The 19,222-nt window shown below is 35.4% G+C and overlaps 1 protein-coding gene across 6 annotated transcripts in view; it reads right to left on the bottom strand.

The window, feature by feature from the left end:
* The window catches only part of DGKB (diacylglycerol kinase beta), a 323,154-nt gene that overhangs the window by 230,739 nt on the left and 73,193 nt on the right, over nucleotides 1-19,222 (bottom strand). For 2 of the 6 annotated variants that reach the window (XM_074150986.1, XM_074150988.1), the window contains 6 exons: nucleotides 19,025-19,113; nucleotides 18,829-18,945; nucleotides 14,510-14,608; nucleotides 12,342-12,344; nucleotides 6,591-6,623; nucleotides 2,134-2,250 (listed from right to left, as the gene is read on the bottom strand). In XM_074150986.1, coding sequence (XP_074007087.1) covers nucleotides 2,134-2,250; nucleotides 6,591-6,623; nucleotides 12,342-12,344; nucleotides 14,510-14,608; nucleotides 18,829-18,945; nucleotides 19,025-19,113 — 458 coding nt within the window. The remainder of the gene's footprint in view (nucleotides 1-2,133; nucleotides 2,251-6,590; nucleotides 6,624-12,341; nucleotides 12,345-14,509; nucleotides 14,609-18,828; nucleotides 18,946-19,024; nucleotides 19,114-19,222) is intronic. The other 4 variants (XM_074150987.1, XM_074150989.1, XM_074150990.1 and 1 more) reach the window with 2 other exon arrangements.

Below are 19,222 nucleotides of genomic sequence, written 5' to 3'. Positions count from 1 at the left end.
GGGCCAGATATGGGAGAATTAGAGTAGTATACTTTAATCAGCTACAGAAATGTTTTACTCCAGACCATCTTTAGGCAAATATACTAATATTAATTACCAGTTATATTAATGAAGACTTACATCTTTGTGGAAATAGTTCCAAAATTGTACAATCTGTGAGTGAAAAAAACCCACTAATAATCTCACTCTTTCTACCAGCCTTTCACCATGGTATCCTTTGAGGTCCACTCAGCCTTCACAATGATCAGGTTATAGTTATTGATGCTGATCAAAAATGTAATAGTTGGTGCTATCATGTATTCCTGTTACTTGAAACCCATTTTATCCAACAGAGGAAAACAGAAACCACAGTATAAGCAGCAAATTAGGGTCACCACTGCAGAATTATTTCTAATGTTATCACATAGTCTTACATTGTGCACTATGGTATAGATGTGGCATTACAGAACAATAAGCACTTCAGAAAACACCTCAATTCTAGTCAACAATTATTCTACCATCTTAGTCCTTGCTCTTTCTTTCTTTCCTTCTCAAGCAATAATAAATAATAAATTAAAGTAATGATGAATCCCTAAGCTTTGGATTCATCATGGAAAAAGAAGATAGAACAAGTTTTGGATCATACTAACAAACTTCTAGAAAAACTTATGCCCTAATTTGCTGAAACTAGAAATTTTAATAGTTTAAGGTTGTATGTGAAGGATTCAGTGGTGTCAGGAGTTTGCTATTTTGAACAGACCAGGTACTATATCCTAAGCACGGTATCATATGAGTGGGAAACGGAGGCTTGAAAAATACCTGAAAATATACTATGAGCATAAGCAATCTAATGCTTGGGGTAAAACCAAAATTCATAACAATACCTGGCACTGCTACTGAAAGGAGATGCCAAATTGGTCCTGCATCTAGACCAGTTGAGTTCACTGGAATTGCACGGATATCACCCAAAAGTTAGAAAACTCTGTGCGCTTCATTTAGCACAGGTTTATTAGTCACACTGAGATGGAATAGACAGAACTTGAGCTTTCTGTCAATGATTACTCTGGCCTTTTTGCTTCGTGCTCTGTCACAGCTGATCTGGATGGCAACGCAGCCTTTGAGGATGGTACAGGAAGAGAGTCTTGAAAGCCACAGATAGTGATCACTGTAATATCCTACTAGACCATCAATGGAGCAGCCATGTGACCGCATAGGTTTAAAGGGGGTTTTTGGGGTTTTTTTTACCCTTTTCATTGAGTTATCATAAGAAGAAGGTTTCACTAACCTAAACAGATGAAACAATAAAATAAGCCTTTCTATTCTGACACAATAAAGTATATCATGAAATAATTATGAACTATACAGCATTTGATATATGGTAATAGAATCTTTTACTTTTTATTGAGCCTTAATTGCAACACATCAAGGGATGCAGAGAACAGTCAACCATGTATATTAAATTATTATCACATTGTTATCACGATGATATTTAACTCCTGAGGAAATAAAGAAGAAGCGTCATATATGTGAACATTGATTTTACTCAAAACTACTGATATCTCAAGCGAAAGATGTCAAGCAGTTCAGGGAGAACTTCTGGTGCACCTCTAAGTAACCTCCGTGAAATAACATTAGCTCAGCACACATGCAAGTTTTTCTTTCAAGTAGAAAAAACTTCCATTTTTATTCTAGATATTGCTATTATGGAAATCACCTTACTTCAATCTTAATTTTGATGTGCCAAATAACCTGCTTAGAAATACCTGGACAAATAACATCCTTGAAGTTTACTTCCTCTTTCTGTTAATTAACAGGTCCGAAAGAAGAGTTATCAAGACAGGTAAATTCACACAATGGCTCACGACAGATACTAAAACAATCGAGTTCAACTTCACCCCACAATATGTGTTATAGAGCTAGTTTTTCCTCCCTCTTAATATCTTGGGAAATCCTACCAATCACACGAGAAGCAGATTTGCACCGCAAGATTCCTGAAAAGATGGAAGAATTTACCTATTGTATTTTTGAATATGTAAAAGTGAAATATTAGAAGAGTGAATGTATAGGAAATATTCCACTTTAAAGATTGTTCATTCTATCATTGTTTTCATACCTGCAGGTATCTCCTTAAAATTAAAATAACAATAATCACACCTGAAGGCCTTGTCCATCCACAGTGACGGAATTTGCTCTTTGCATTTTGTTCCGTTCTCCCAGTTTGTTCATTTGCTGAGGGCAACTCTTTTCTTTTTTCACTGTTGCCTGTCTTTCCTTGAGAACAGAAGAGAAAAGGAGAAAATGGAATATTTTAACACATTATATAATGCTACATGACTGTAACTGAGACTGTGCCTCCACAAAGTTGTTTTTTGACTATAGAATAATGTCAGATTCTGCTTTAATGAAAATGAGATCTCAGTCAAGTTATTACACAATGTCTGGCCACTTCACATAACATCTATCTATGTGCCTGGACATCCCACAATGACTAGGCAATAGATGGATGGAAAGTGTGCAGTCACAACACAAATTAATGCAATGATGTGAAAAGATAATCTGCCATTGCCAGGATGGCATTCTGAAACTTCTGATTCTACCCCTCTAACTCTGCAATTGTGAGACCACCCTGGAGTACTGTGTCCAGCTCTGAAGTCCTCAACACAGGAAGGACGTGGACCTGTTGGAACGGGTCCAGCGGAGGGCCACGAAGATGATCAGAGGGATGGAGCACCTCTCCTATGAAGACAGGCTGAGAGAGCTGGGGTTGTTCAGCCTGGAGAAGAGAAGGCTCCGGGGAGACCTCATAGCAACCTAACAATATCTGAAGGGAGCCTACAGGAGAGCCGGAGAGGGACTCTTTGTCAGGAAGTGTAGTGACAGGACAAGGGGTAATGGTTTTAAATTGGAAGAGGAGAGATTTCGATTAGATATTAGGAGGAAATTCTTTCCTGTGAGGGTGGTGAGACACTGGAACAGGTTGCCCAGGGAGGCTGTGGATGCCCCATCCCTGGAAGTGTTTAAGGCCAGGCTGGATGGGACTTTGAGCAACCTTGTCTGGTGGGAGGTGTCCCTGCCCATGGCAGGGGGGTTGGAACTCGATGATCTTTAAGGTCCCTTCCAACTCTAACCATTCTATGATTCTATGAACTTGAAAGCAAATCATACAAAATACTCGATCATTGATAAGAGATCAGTGATTTATCAAAATGTCATCCCAACTGCTAGCAAAGGTTGGATGCTTCAAGAGTACTTAACCACTTTGGCAAAATATATCTGTCCTAAATGGACCATAATTAATTGGCTGAGTGGTTTTTTATAAAATATGTATTTTGTATCAGAAAAAAAACCTAGAATCTACATGAGATTCTAAGTCATTGGCAACTTTTAATGCTGATACACAGCACAATCAGATGGTTATTTGAAAGCGGAAAGCTCAGAAGTATGTTGTTGTAGTCATATTTTCAACTGTTGTCAGGTCATTTCAGAGAACTCTGGAAAAAAAAAAAGTCCTTGCTCTTTGTATCCCATTTATCCTATTTATAAACTGCACCCAGCATGTCCTTTTAGGTTGTCCAAAAACGCACCATAAATTAAGGCAGCAGATGTTTATCAAATAGAATCAGTTTCCCCAATCCTGACTGCACTCCAGTCATTTCCCTTGCTCCGCAAGTGCAAGGAGGCTTTAAACCGGTCAGGGAAACGGGCTGCAAGAAAAAGGAGCACGAAGGACACTGTAGCACTGTAGTACCCCCTGCAACCGCACTCAGTAAGAAGTTCATTAAATGTCACCATTTATGTTCCAAACCCATCTTGGTGCTACCTCTGATAAAGCCCTAGGGATGACATCAGCAATTAATCCTCGCCGCTCTTTCTGGAGCAGTTTAAACTGGTAAGAAACATTCACACATTCTCTGGTAGGAAAGGAATAACTCCCAGCTTAATACAGTGCCTTCTAACACAGACGTGGACCACCGCTGTTTTTATATCATCTTTAGTGACCTTAAATTTGAAGACTGACACAGTCTCAACCTAGCCCGGATGCAAACAGTGGCCCAAGTCATCCTGGGCTGCTATGGGTTGCCAAGTGCTTGGGGAACTGTGGCAATCTGATCCCATTGCCTATAAAAGGACTGTCAACCGATGTCACAGGAAAAAAAATAAATAATAAAGGTGGGAATCTATGCTATTTCCCATATACAGTTAGATTCCTAAGAGGATAGTTAACTGAGCTCTTGGATGCTTTGAGTAACTTGATCAGTTCAAGAGAAGGTCCAAGAGTCTAGACTGCAACACCATCGCTTTAAACAGAAAACAGGAAAAGCACTTAGAGCTATTCACCTCACCCTTAACCTTCAAAACACAAACACTCTCCATATTAGTGCCTAAGAAATTACTGACTCTGCACTTCATTATTTGATGATATTTTAGAAACTAGAACTAGGATGAGGCATCCAAACAGAGTAACGTTTGTGAACTACCACAAAACATTAACGCACCACGGTATTGGTTAGTGCCAAGGACAGAGAGTAAGAAACTTTAATATGAAGGATGCTTCACACTTCACTACATATATAAGAAGCAGTTTTGGGGTTAAAAACAATTTTACGAATAACTATCCTTGAAAGTCACTACATTTTATAAAAAGCAAGCATACCACGTTAAACAGGATTTTATATTAGAGCCAAATCTGCCTCTTGGATAATGCAATATCTTCAAAAAATCAGACTGTCAGTAATGCAGACACACAGCTCATAAAACCCCCTGATTTCTAACAAAAATCAGAGATGGAGAGCAAATTTTAAAAAGTCTAGAAAAATGTTAAGCTAAACAACATATTTGTGATAGTTCAAAGAAACAGGTAGGAAACAGAAAGGAGCAGATCAGTACACCAAGTATGTGCTTTTAGAGAGGTTAAAAAACCACCATTCAAAAGAGGTCTGACTTATGAAATGTGGCACTAAAAATCTTCTTGCATATATCATGTTATTACTTAGAGGAAAAGTATTTATACACTGCTGAGAACTGTCTTTACATAAAGGATGTTTACTACAGTACCCGAACCTGCTGTTATCAATCAATCACAAGCAAAATGCTGTAACAATTACCTCCAGCAAAGTTTTGGATATTGGGTTTTTTGTTGTTGGTCCAGGGCGATAGAGACACAGCAGCAAATAGAGCAGCTATTTGGAGGAGACCAGCTGGCCCTGGCCCCATGACTGCTGCGTTAGCAACAGCTCTTTTCCAATTTATATTACCTGTCCTGTAAGCAAAGCAATCGCTTGACTCACGGAAAAAGACAGCTTCTCCTGAGCAGTGACTACACAAGGTTAGGCCATGCACCTCATACAATATAAAGGAAAAAGTATATCCATGACACAGTTGTCTAGAGTGCTATGAAAAAAAATCAAATATGGATACCTGAGCTCATTATAATTGAAGGTCTGCTTCCTTCAATGATGATTTTTGAAGGAAGTACAAATAAAGTATTTTGTAGCACACATCTTATATGCATTCAATACATGTCACTACATGTACCAATAGTACTCTCTGATACATTTGTGAAGCTGATAGGAGACTCTAGATTTCCTAGAGTTATATGTCCTATAATTTCTAGATACGCATCATACTAGTGAGGATCTAACTTACAGTTCGCATGAAATAATATAATGACGTGTATCTTAATTCTACTGACGAGATCTATTAATGGAACAAGAAAAAGATTTACCATTTTATTAAAAAAAAATAAATCTCTTCAAAATGTTCTTGCACAGATACTTTGTTTCATATATGAAATAAAATGCCAGCTTTCTAATCCAGTTGTAGATGGCTGTTTGAATAACTTTCTTTCAGGAACTATAACATTACTATGCTATCCGAGAGTGTCAGGAACTAAACAGTGTAATTTTTTAATGAGATAATAACAGTTTAATAAAATCATCTGTGGATAATAGCCTACAAATTCTAGCAGTATTAAGTCAAATTTGACATGCATTGAATAAATGGTTTTACAAAATGCAAAACTTTATTTTTCAACGTAAGAAACGTTTCTGCAACAGTTGTGCTGCATTTAATATCTTGTTAATTAAAGCATACAAAATGATAAACGTATCTGTGAACCATTTTGTTTAGTGGACATGCATGAGGTTGATAGAGTTACTGAATACAGCATTTTCAAAGCTATTGTACATTTTGATGGCTCAAAGAATCAAGTTTTTCTGTTCTTTTGGTATGTGCCAGAGCACATACCTTTCAACATAGTACTTACCACAACAAAGGCTTTTTTTCCACCCATTTTTTCACCTCTCATACCTTTTTTTTTTCTCCCCTTGAACTCCCACTTTGAAGCTAATATCCATTAACTGGAGCTTCTACCATTCAGTGATGCTCCAGAGAGATCACTGTCAGATAAGAACAATTCAATTGTATCACTCCCTTATCCATCCAAATAAGAAAAAAAATTGATAAATAAGACAAGGCCTTTCCAATGACAACACAAAATACCACACCTAGATTTTTAGTTCAGCCCCAAAATGCACTTTTATAGCAGGAAGAACATACAATATCATGATCGGTTAGTACTCGTGCGCACACGGATGCCTCCCGTTACGCACCTCAGGGAGCAAACCTCCTAAAGTGGGTAGCGTCTGTTGGAAAAAGAGAACGTTAGGCTGGAACACGGAACAGCTGGGATGGCGAGGGGCATGGAGAGAACACTCAGGAGGAACCTTACCTTGCAGCAGTTGGACTTAACAACAACCGTACACAGCACTTTTTCCACACATTTGCACAACCGTACTCCCCCAATGTTTTGGCTGTCATATTCTGTAATTTATATTCTGGGCTCACTTTATCACCAGCTAAAAAAATTAGAAAACCTGAAGACTATATTCTTTTGAACAGTGAAAAGAGCTACTTGGTACCTGGGGAGCATTCTTTTTGTTTTATCTTCCAAGCCTTTGACTCCTCATCCAAAGTGAGGAATCTTATTTAAAAAGCTTTCTTCTACTACAGTTGACAAGCTATACAACATTCATCCTCAAAAAGTATTTCTACTCTTTCTTTATACAAAGGTACAGTCTTTTCCTTTACACAAAACACTGACATTTACAAATATCATACTGTATATCACAGCTATTATTAAAAAAAAAAAACCAGATTAGGTAACTAATGGCTTACTAAACAGCTACCTCTTTCCATTTTAACTGCTAACACAGAATCCAGTGCCAATGCAGCAGAAGTTGCTTTTTCTCACCTTGTCTCTTAATCAATAAGTGTAAATCTATTTTTCTGGATTATTTCTCACATAGCTGAGATTATTTAAATCAATTTATTTTATACATTAACCACCATTTTACTTATACATTAAATGTAATTGCAAAGCCATTAGCGAATGGTTAATACCATTACACAGTTTGTCAAGTAACTACTGAAAACTTGAGATTCCTTCTGTATGATAATTGCTTCTTTTATACCATATACTTTCAGATGAGGGATATACCCTAGGGCCCAACTTGGGGATGGGAGTGCATAAAGAGAGAACCAAATTCTATGCCAATATGCATAAACTGAAACAGTTACTAAAAAAATTGAAAGATATTGATCAGAGGAATCTGTTCATGGAAGATCAGATGGAATGCTTGGAATATTGTGTAAACGTATCCTCAAATGTTTGCAGAATGGAGGCCACAGAAGCTTAAATATGTGACTTGAATACCAAACTGATGCTTTGCGGTTTTTTCAGGAACTTGAAGGAATGTTGCTCCATGATCCCTTAGAGCTATTTTGTTTAATGACATGGGATCTCCAAGAGATGCAAAACCTGAGCTTTAATATGCAATGAAATATTAGAATAGGTACTCCTAGATTGTCATTTTGTAAACTTTGCTTAAAAAAGTTCCATTCCATGCAATGTCTGTCCAGAGTTACACAAACAATAACCAAAGAGAATCAAAGATTCAGACACTCTGAAAGCTGCAAAAAAGCCACCTCCACTACCCCAAAACCTGGAGAGCAATCTATTGTAATATCTAGTAGACATCACATCCAACTATGATTTAGATGTGCTAAAGTATTTTGAAAATTTATAAAATCTTCTCCACAGTTCCAGCTCTAACCCTGTCTACATACTAACCAGAAGAGCCAATATTCGGATACCCCATCATGCTGCCTCAAAAGCTCATAGAGCTGTAGCACAATACCCAGCTCTGCATCCACGGGCTGAAGGTAAAAGTCATCCAGTGGACAAGGTTAGCGACCAATTCACTAGCAAAACTACTGTCCAGTGAGCTGCACATGCCCATACTATAAAGGAGAGGTATGGCTTCCAACTTAACTCAGACCTGTCTTGACAGAAACATTTGCAGCAAAAAAACCAAACCAAAACAAAAAAAAACCAACAAAAAAACACCTAAACCCCAAAAAACTACCCCTCACATTATGTCAATCAGAAGGAGGTATTTTGAGACGATGTTCTTCCAAAATAGCCAACCAAAAGACCGTTGTGAACAAGGCATCGCTACATGATAACTTTGTATATATAATTTGTGTTGATAGTTTAATATATCTTAATAAAGATGAAAATCACAATCAAGAATATCTTATTTAGCATGTTGGCCTTGGTTCATTTAGGTGGCTGAAGATAACTTGCCTTACATCTTGCACCCATTCAATATATGCATGAACATGCACCACGTATAGGGCCCAAGACCTTCAATTTAATTCACAACCTAAAATTAACTTGGGCTATGGTTGGCAATTATATACATCATCCAGAAAGACACAAGAGTTGGGAAAGAATTTTGAAAATAGAAACTCCAATGGGAGAGGATATAAGAAATAAACTTAGGGACAGACAGTAGTGATGAGTTGTGGGCAGGCAACTAGATATAACTTAAAATGATTGAACGGCTGCCATTTCAGTTTATCAGCATCTTATTATTTTAACATTGAACTGTGTTTGCCGAACAGATAATTAGTTAGGAAGATACATTTTCCTCCAGGGCAATTATTAATTTCCTTCTGACTTCAAAGAAATGAAAAAGCTCTTAGTGTAGATAAGCACACCATTATATTTCAAGTCTGGTTTAGATTGTTAGAGAACTGAATCTGCAATATGATAGACAATTGAAAAGGAAAAAAGTGTTTTGTTTTGTTTTTTACATCTGTTTGAATTGCTATGTCATTACCTAATATTCAACAACCAGATTTAAATTTCCCTCCCCATAGAAGAATAGATATTCAAATAACTGGGGTTTTTCATAGTATCTTTGTTCAGAAATTCAGAATAAGGCTATACTCAGCTTCAAAGGACTGAGTTGCTCATAAAGATGCTTACACACCGCACTGACTTTCTGCACTCTGTGTTGAGCTTAGATTCAACTGAGTTACAACTGATCTCCACTATAATAAAAAGAGAAGAATCAGTTTAGGATTAAAAACTGGAAAAGAGATTAGAAAGCTCATTCTTCAACCAGCAACCGCTAATTCCCTTTTTCTTTCTCTACATCTCTACTTTCCTACCTGAGTAACATCTACCTACCTCACAGGAAAACAGTATTAGTAAAACAGACCTGGAAAAATAGACATTATGAGACATGGAAAAATATCTATTGAACTATGCTTCAATTATAACACAGCCATTAGCTATTTTATCTAGACTGATATACTGACAGCCAAAGAAAATTATTGTACAATATTTTCAACTTTAATTCTGTATTACTTTTTGCCAGCATCTCACCATACTTGCTATATCTACACAAAAGTTGGAAGCTACAGCTCATAATATATATTGTTTAGCTGCACAAGGCACATTGCTTAGCTAAAAACATCTGTAATCTGCTGTGTATACTGTTTTACGTGCCTAAGCAGAACTAGCTTTAAACAAGACTTTTGAACATTTATGATCTTGTATAATAAAATGCCAAACCAACCCAAAACCAACCCAAATGAGATACATCTGTTTCCTCCACCAAAATAAACAGCTGTTTATATTTTAAAATGAGGTCAAGTGTATACAACTTATCATGGTATTTTATATTAGATGTATATAAACATATTTACTCTACGATGTATAAAAATTCTCTATATATTTTATATAAAAAACTCATATATTTATATCAATAGAATTTATGCTTAAATGATTTTGTCCTAAAAAGTTATAAAAATCTTCACTAGACAAAAGAAGAGCCAAATTCATTTGTAAGAGAAAAGAAACAAAAAGTGAGTTGTTCCAAACTTTTTATGAAGACGACAAATTTGTCCCAGAATGCTGAACAATGAAGAACACAAGGAAAAATATCCAATTTTAAATTTTATTTCTTTCACTTCTTGTCTTCAATATTACACCAGACCCTCCCCCTTTAAAATAAACTTGTTACTATGGAGACAGTGATAACTGCCATATAGTAACACTCACACTGTAATCAGGGTACCTTATGCTTTACAATTTATTCCATAATTTCCTTTTTATCCCATGATTAGCAGTTTTAATTATAGTTTTAAAGACCAATATTAGATATTAAGTAAAAAATAATTCATTGTAAAACTCATATAAAAATAGGAGACTCAAAATCATCATACATTATGCAATAAATAAATAAATATTTATTAAATAGTAAGCTTTTATTGGTTGATTATTTATCCAAGGCTACATCTATTTTGGTAGGAAATAGGAAAATCTAATTACTTTTCTACAAACTCAAATACGAATTAGAAGATCCTATGTGTCCATCGATAAATGGAGCAAAGCAAAGTAAGGCATGAAATGAAGAAGCCAAAACGTATGTTAGTGTTTTTCCCTTTCTGCCTTATAGAGGGGTGGGGGCAGAGAAGCTGTATCAGAAGCAGAGACCAATCTCTTTTCTTCACTACTCACTCATCTCATTCCAATACCCAGGTTTTAACCTGGTTATGATCTAATTCTGTACTCTTGGTAGGCTAGGATTCAATTGAGTTAAAGATTTTTAAACTCACTGCCAGTCAACCTTATCATGAACTTTCATTATGTGCATGTAATTAATTGGGTCCAATGAACAATATCAGCACTGAGTTATAGACTTTTTTCCCCCCACCATATAATTAGGATATAATTACCCACAGGATATCAGAATGATGCAAAACCTTTCCTCTAAATGTGCCCTCATTAGGAAACAAGTCTCAATGTACATTTATTCAATCAGTATGAATTAATTAAAACGTTACCGAAATAAAAGAGAGTAACATTAAAGTGTATCTGACATCTATTAAAAGACTATCACTTGAGATCTGCACACACAGTTTATAACAAAACTCATTTAACTTGAACAAAAAACTTCACCATACAACAAGCCCTATATACAGTAAACAGAAAAGTAAAAAGGAATAGTTTTAAAGTTGACAGACTACATTTGACTAAAACATTTAAAAGTATTGCAGTGAGATATGAAAAACCTTTATATGCAATTGAATCTAGACAGTTAATCAATTCTTTCATGATATAGACAGTATCAACTGTGTGATACTGTCCCCATGGTTTCTTTTTCAGCTGAGAATGTAGCTTACCATATTTAGGAATAAGATTTGGTTGTGCAGTTTTGAAGATGGGAGTCTTCTTATTTCACTTGGATCATCAGATGACCAGGCATTTACGTTCTCTCTCCAGCCATTAAGAGAAGGGACAATATGAGAGAATCATGCCAGTCACTTTATTTTAGAGGAATCTCTCTTGTGCCTGAAGATACCCTAAATAAGTAATTTAGAACAGTCACCTGAGCCAAGATCGCTATGGTTAAGGGGAAGAGAAATGTCACCCCTTGTGACATTACAATCAGGAATAATAGTGATTTTTCATTTATTCTTCACCGTTGCTGCAGTGACTTTGGATGTCAAGGGATACCTAGGAAATGGAAAAACAGAGGATATGGACCTGAACGAAAAATTTCTCTTGAGACACCAGTTTGGTAGTTCTGGTATAATACATGGTGATGTGAAACGCAATTTCTGAAAAAAATCTCTTTATCTCTGCAGAAAGAGTCAAGGATGGACTCACAAGAAGTTCAGAAGTGAGACATGTTGGATAAGAAAGGAAAGAACATGAATGTCCATAGGTCCGCAAAAGAGAAAAGATGAGAAGGGATTTGAGCAACCTGATCTAGTGGGAGGCGTCCCTGCCCATGGCAGGGGGGTTGGAACTGGATGATATTTAAGGTCCCTTCCAACCTGAATCATTCTATGATTCTCTGATTCAGCCAGTACTCTTGAAGGAAAAACTTACAAGAAGGCATCTGAGATCAACTCTGACGGTTTTCTGGAAGAAGTCTGGAACTCCAAATTTACAGATGGGAGGGCCAAAACTTTTGGGATATCAAAGATACAAGATTTTCAACTTGCTATTTTCCCTAATTCCTATAACTTATTCTATGGGAGAAGAAGATATGTTCTTTTCTGGTGCCTCAGAATACTCGAGGATAAACCTGATACAGAAAGCATTGTGGTTATCTGCTTTTCTTTACCTTCCACATATATGTAGCATTGCAAGAATATTATTGCTCAGCTGACCATTGAAGCTAAATGTGTGTCCTAGGTGGAAGAACCTTTCACTGTACAGTATTATCGAATATATTATCTGAACATATAACTTCTATTAACAGACACACTTACTAGTGTATCTTTAGACATTTTTGACATGGGTATATTCACTGGTTCTGCTGCCATCTATGAGAGTGTTGGTTTCACAAACACTGAAGTATATGCTTCTCAAAAGGAATCCCCATAACAGGAAATGGGATAAACTAATTTAAAAAAATTACTACGATAAATAATATGTACACTGTAATCAATCATTTCTAGGAGGAATTCCTATTTGCTAGGTCAGTGATATATTATTTGTATACTCAGGATTTTAATGCATTTTTGGAAGAACTAATTGATGAACAAATATACTACAAAATTATAAAGTTCCCATTAAATCACAGTAAAATATATTTTCCATTCCTAACAACATACATTGTTCTGAAATACATGTTTTACATTACATTATTAGTGTGCAATACTGAAACATGATTCAGATACAGGAAAATATATTTACTTCTGCTTATGCCTTCAAAATTTGCAGATAAAACAAACCTATTCAAGGGCGATTTGACTCAAGTGGTTTTATATATCCTCTAAACAACTTAACTAATCTCCAATTGTGGAATGAAAATCTTAATTCCTCTATCCCTCTTCCTCTCCTGAAAAGAAAATGGAGTTACGCAAATATAATTGAAGATGAAATTTCATGGAGAGGCTTTATTCATTTTATAAGAACGGCAAGCAATAAATAACAATAAAACAAAAAACAGTCCAATAACAAAATCCTAATTTCTACATGTTACCTTTTTAAGTATGACCTAAAATCCTGAAAATTAAATAATGTAATGATCCAACAAACTTAAAACAGTATTTTACATATATTATTCAGAACTTGTCCAAGTAATATCAAAATACTATTAGAGACAAACTACAAAACTACTCCTACGACTTTTCAATAATATTTTTAAAATGTCATAAATATTAAAGCCAGCTTTCCATTGCATTACCTTCATTGACAGCAATGAAATAGTTCCAGTTTACTCAAGTAGAGGGGCAAACTCTAGCATCCATCCCTTAGCAGATTTATAAACAAACAGCCGAAAGAGTTAATCAGAAATAGGTAATTTACAATAGGCACGAATATTTTTCTTAATGATCAGAAATAGGTTTAAGATTAGAAGGTATATTTTCTTGGTTTTCCTACCTGCAATAAATAATTCTTTCTTAAGTTCAAGCATTTCTTACTCTTATTATGAAATATATTTAAAGTAAGAAGACCACGTGTCTGTTCTGGTATGAATATGATGATGCTATGACTTTCATCAGCATAAAACATCCAATTTAATATAGGAATACATAAGTTAATTCCGAAGTTCTTTTTTCATGATAAACTGGTCAGCTCTTTTCTATACAACCTACACAGAGCATGCATTTTTATTTTCATTGAATTGAGTTATTGTTTTTGTGGACAGAGAAATTTACTGTCCACGACTGCAGAATAAAATATACCATAATGTTGATGCATAGCTTACTGCAAGACCAGTGTCATCATTCTAGGTAACCTCCGGCTGAGATCAGAGACCTCAGCATTGCAGATATACAATATGCATCCCAAGCAAAAACTGTCCATAAGAATAACTTCATTATTCTGGGAAGTTGGATCTATAAAAGATGTAAAATGTAGAAGTGTTCTGCCTATACAGTTTCTGGTAAGTACAGCCTGAGTAAAGTGATAAAACCTGAGTCAGCTTCAGTTATAATATGCCCTACAGAAAGTTCATCCTCACATGAAGGAAAATGCAATATACAGAGGATAAAGCACCCTTGTGCCTGTAAACTCATCAGCCAGGATTACCCATCGTGTTTAAGGGTCACACAGTCCTGTGAATTTAACACATACTCTGGCAGTCAGTCCCAGCATCATTATAGCTGTTACCTATGACAAAGAATTAACATCCGAAATAAACATATGACAACTCACCAATACTACTGGGCAGATTGATGTGGGTGGTAAAATATGGTCCTTCAAAGGTCCACAGTCACATTCGGGTTTTAGATGTGAAGCACATTTGTTATGCAACTACAGGAAGACAGAAAATGAAGACTGAACTTAGACATTTGAATCCTAAAGTCTAAGAAATTGGGCATGCTAGAACGGGGTGAATTTAATAATCTAATTATTACTAGAGTACTACAAGGAAAATTAAACACACCGCAGTGGAAAGCCTCTTAGGGTTAACAAAACCAATGAATTTATGTTGAAGCAAAGAACAGTGGATCAAAATATTTTCCAGTTTGGAAGATGCACGTGTGGTCCAGCACACAAAATAAGAACATTGCATGGCAGTACAGTGACATCAGTGTAGTGTTATATTTGTAATCAAAACCTTCATTTCAGAAGACAGCTTCTTGCACGGAGTTAGGAACTTCTGCTCTACTACTAGTGGACAACCCAGGGGAATTTAGGGCAGCCTTTCGCATTATTGGTATAACTCTGCTTCCTACCTGAAGCTGATAAAGTCACCACCGATTTAATTGTGATGCTGCAATATCTATGAAAATATATATGAAATATAAGATAATAAGGTAGGAATATCTAAGAGCTTTAATCTATATTGGCAAAAATTTGGTCTTGATTCAATCTATGTTCAGGCTTCCACTGACTGCTGAGAAACCTGAATTCCTCTCCTTTTTCTACTTTATTCTTAGCATTTATCCAGTCTTCCTGAAAGCAACGAGAAGAGTTCTACCTTGAAAACGTGGAAAGAATATCCTCAGGTCTGCTGACTGAAAGAGCAGTGGCTTACTTTCCTTCCACTTAAAAAGGTGGAAGGGAAAAATGTGTATATAACATCAACATAAAATGCCAACAAATAATGATATACTTATTGAAATATTTTGCAATCAACAGTTCGTGTTGATATTTTAGGATTTAACTCAATTCAAATGTCTCTAAATAGAATATTTCAACATATATATGCAGCCATACAGTATGTAGGAACAGTTGTGTGCCCGGATTACACAAAGCATTCACATTTAATTGGTATATTTAATAATGTTATTAGAGATAGCCACAGTAAAATACAACTTCATATTGTGAAATTTGGTGAAACTTTATTATTTTGGACTCGATGATCTTAAAGGTCTTTTCCAATCTAAATGATTCTGTGATTCTATTTCTGCATTGATTCAATAAACTGTGCATTAAGTTCCTCATGTAAACATGCATTTCCCATAGAGATGAATATTTTATTTTTTGAGAAGATATGTATATTTGCATTAAAGAAAAATAATCAGGATAATAAATATCAGAAATTTTGAAGTAAAATCTTATTTAACGAGTGATTTAACTACTATAATAGGTAGCAGACAGGATTAGTTCACCAGGTTCAACAGCTGTTATAAAATCAGTAGTTCAACGTCTGCATCTCTAAAACACATTTTTCCAATGACTAATTCATTTTCCCGTAGATGATTTAACTATGTCAATATGAACTCTATTAAAATCACAATCAAACTGTATCAGTTGCTCATGTATATAAGCTTTACCAATAATATGGTCTTCATAAAGTTATCTGGTCCAGTTAATGTTGACATAACATTTCTGAATTTTGAACTGAATGACACCTAATATTAGCCTTGTCCATATTCATTTATACTGCAAAGTTACCTTTTCAGGCAGTTACTTAGCAACAGAAAATAAAAGTCTAACGAGTTTCAATTGTGAGGGTATTTTGGTAGCCCTGTAATCTAAATCATTTGTCATGCTAATTCTCTGCCTCAGTGGTAAGGCTACTTGTACCATAATTAATGCACACCAGGCCATGTTACATCAAATAAAAGTATCTTCGCACATTCAGTGGTAATTAGCAGCTTCGCTACTCGGTGGCATGCAAACTTATCTATGAAAAAAATAGCTTAATCTTCTTATTAGTCTCTGCTGATCTTTGACAACAGAATTGGCGCGTAGCAGACAACAGAAATGGTAGAAGATATGGAGCTGTAATGAAAATAACACTTTGACACAAGGAAATGAAATAATATGCACCTCTTCTCAAAAAAATGTTTTAGCAGATTTTAAATACATTTCCCCCAAATTCCCTTACCCCAAACCTAGCTCCTTTAGAATATTACCTCCCTCACCACCAGATGCCTGCAAAGTAGGAAAAAAGATATTTGCTGGAGAGAAAAGGAGGAAAAAAAAACATTTACAAGACTGTGGTAGAGAACTACAGAGTATATGGAAAAGGGAATCATGGGCCTGGCTAAGAACTCAGAATAACAAGCCTCCTTAGTGAAAAAAAACTGAATCAAATCCCAAAATTTAGAGCTATTTGACATTAGAAGTGACCCTATTAAGCTGTAAGAAGGAGAGATATTTAAGATGCACGAAAGAGGCTCAGAATTAGTTGCGTAATAACTAGCATCCTCTTACATTACAAAAATGTCAGCAACAAGCCCTAAATGTGGTGTTGTACAAGGAGCTGAAAATGTGTGAAGGATGTGATGATAATTATATAACTTCAGAATATCCATTCAAAAATCATGCATCTGTTCGAATTTTAAAACACTGGTTTTTTTCAGTAATAAAGTTATTACTATTAGCGAAGAAAGTTATTGCAATAGAATATATAGAATACACAGAAATGCAAGGAAGGTGAGCAGGAGATTGAAAAACAAATAATTTGTAGTATTTTTAAAACTTTAAAAATACTAAGTTTTCACTTATGTCTATGTTACACCCGAAGCCATAAAAATTAAATAAAAATATTAATAAAGTTTCTGTAAAATTAATGTATTTTCAAAATAAATGAAAATCTTCAAATTACTGCTGAAAATAAAATTCCAAAATCGTAAAACTCAGTGCCAACATTTGCAATTTCAGCTGTCAAAAAAAGGTGTCAATTTTTAATTGGAATTTTGATAGATATTTTAGCATTTAAATATGCTCACAACTCTCTCAGATATTTTCAAAAGAGTTTAGCCTCTTCCTTCACCATGATTTCAATGATAAATCATTCCTTGGTATTTCCTCAGTGAGTATCAGTTCTTATGAATGTCCTCTAAATCTTGATGTGTATCTTTGAGAAGTAAAAGGTCTTCAAATCTGACCCAGATTCACATGAAATAATGGGAAAAGAATTTTTCCAATGAGCTACAGGATTTGCAACTTCCTGCAACTTTAAGACGGAGCCTTACATAATATGTATTTCTTGAATGATATACAAATATTATACAGATGTGAACGCTTCTATATCTAGAGGGGAATGCTCTGATTTATCTATCCAAACACAGATAGCCATTGCCTACACTTAATTATCTGCACGCGAAAATTTTGGATTGGGTGTTTTACACTCTACATAAATTATCCAAATTTTGACAGCAATCTGGACTACATATTTGCTTTCTTCTAAAATATTGGTTTTTAAGTAATCATAACAGCTTATCACTGAAAGTATCCTGGATCTCTTTTCTTCGATGATGTTTCATATTTTGTATTCTTGTGTTAAGAAAATATGTCATAAAACATCCAAACCTGTCTGTTGAAAACAAACATTCACTAATGCCTCCTTCTCATTTTATTATTTAAAACACTGAACAAACAACTGCTGTTCCGTAATAATAACAATAATAATATCAGCAAAAAAAAAAAAAAAAATCAAAAACCCTAGAAGGTGGCTGAATCTCTCCCCATTTAGATTTAAATCCTGCCCCGGCGAGGAACAGAAATACTGGCACTGCTCCTTCTAGCATGAAGATCTCACTTATAAGGGCAGTGTTCCTTGAATGTCATTAGTTCCAGTTATTGGTTCCTGCTGAACAAGGAGCACACAAAAGTTGTGTATGTTAGACTTGCTGCACCGATTAGTATATTATCAAGATGTCTCTGCTATTATTCCCAGACATTTGAAATCACTTTATCCTACCAGATGTCCTCAATTTTATTTGCTTGTCAGTACACCACAAATTAGGATTTTGCCCTAGTGTCACAGTGACCTTGACTTTCCCCAGTACTGAAAACTCTTTTATAATATTTCTGTAACGTAGACCAGGAATTCTGCTCTTTAGAATGACATATATTATTTCCATTTGTATATTGTCTTGAAGCAGAGTGGACCTTTGAGCATATTTTCTTGCAACAATTAAGGAATATTCTGCATATATCATTTCTTAAACACACGCTGCCCACTCCTGATGACAAAACTTAATGAGACCTTTTGAATTTTGAGGCTATAAAAAAAGATATGCAGGTTTTTCTCTCTCTAACCGGTGCTAAAGATTTTACTACAGAATACTCACCGTGATCTGACACCAAACACAGTGAAGTCCTGTCAAGCCTTGGTAACATTTTATGGTTTTGTGACACTTATCACATTTTGTTGGACAATTTCCTTCTACCCAGAAATGGTGCATGACCTGCAAAAGAAAAGTGTGGATACACATGGAGTTACTAAATTAAGAGCTACAGGGCAAATTATTGCTACCCCAAACTTACATCAGTATTCTTTTTGGATTTCACATATGTTTTGATGCAAGATGCGGGAGCTCTTGAGACACAGCGCTCATGGACTGTGTACTTGCAAACTGAAAAAAGAAAAGACATTAATAGACATCAAGACAATGGTGTTTCTGAGTACATTTTTATGAAAGAAAAAAACATTACCAGCATGCCATCTCTATATAATCAATCCAA

This window comes from Numenius arquata, chromosome 7, assembly GCF_964106895.1.
Source record: "Numenius arquata chromosome 7, bNumArq3.hap1.1, whole genome shotgun sequence".
NCBI classification, from domain to species: Eukaryota; Metazoa; Chordata; class Aves; order Charadriiformes; family Scolopacidae; genus Numenius; species Numenius arquata.
This window is presented reverse-complemented; position numbering and strand designations above follow the sequence as displayed.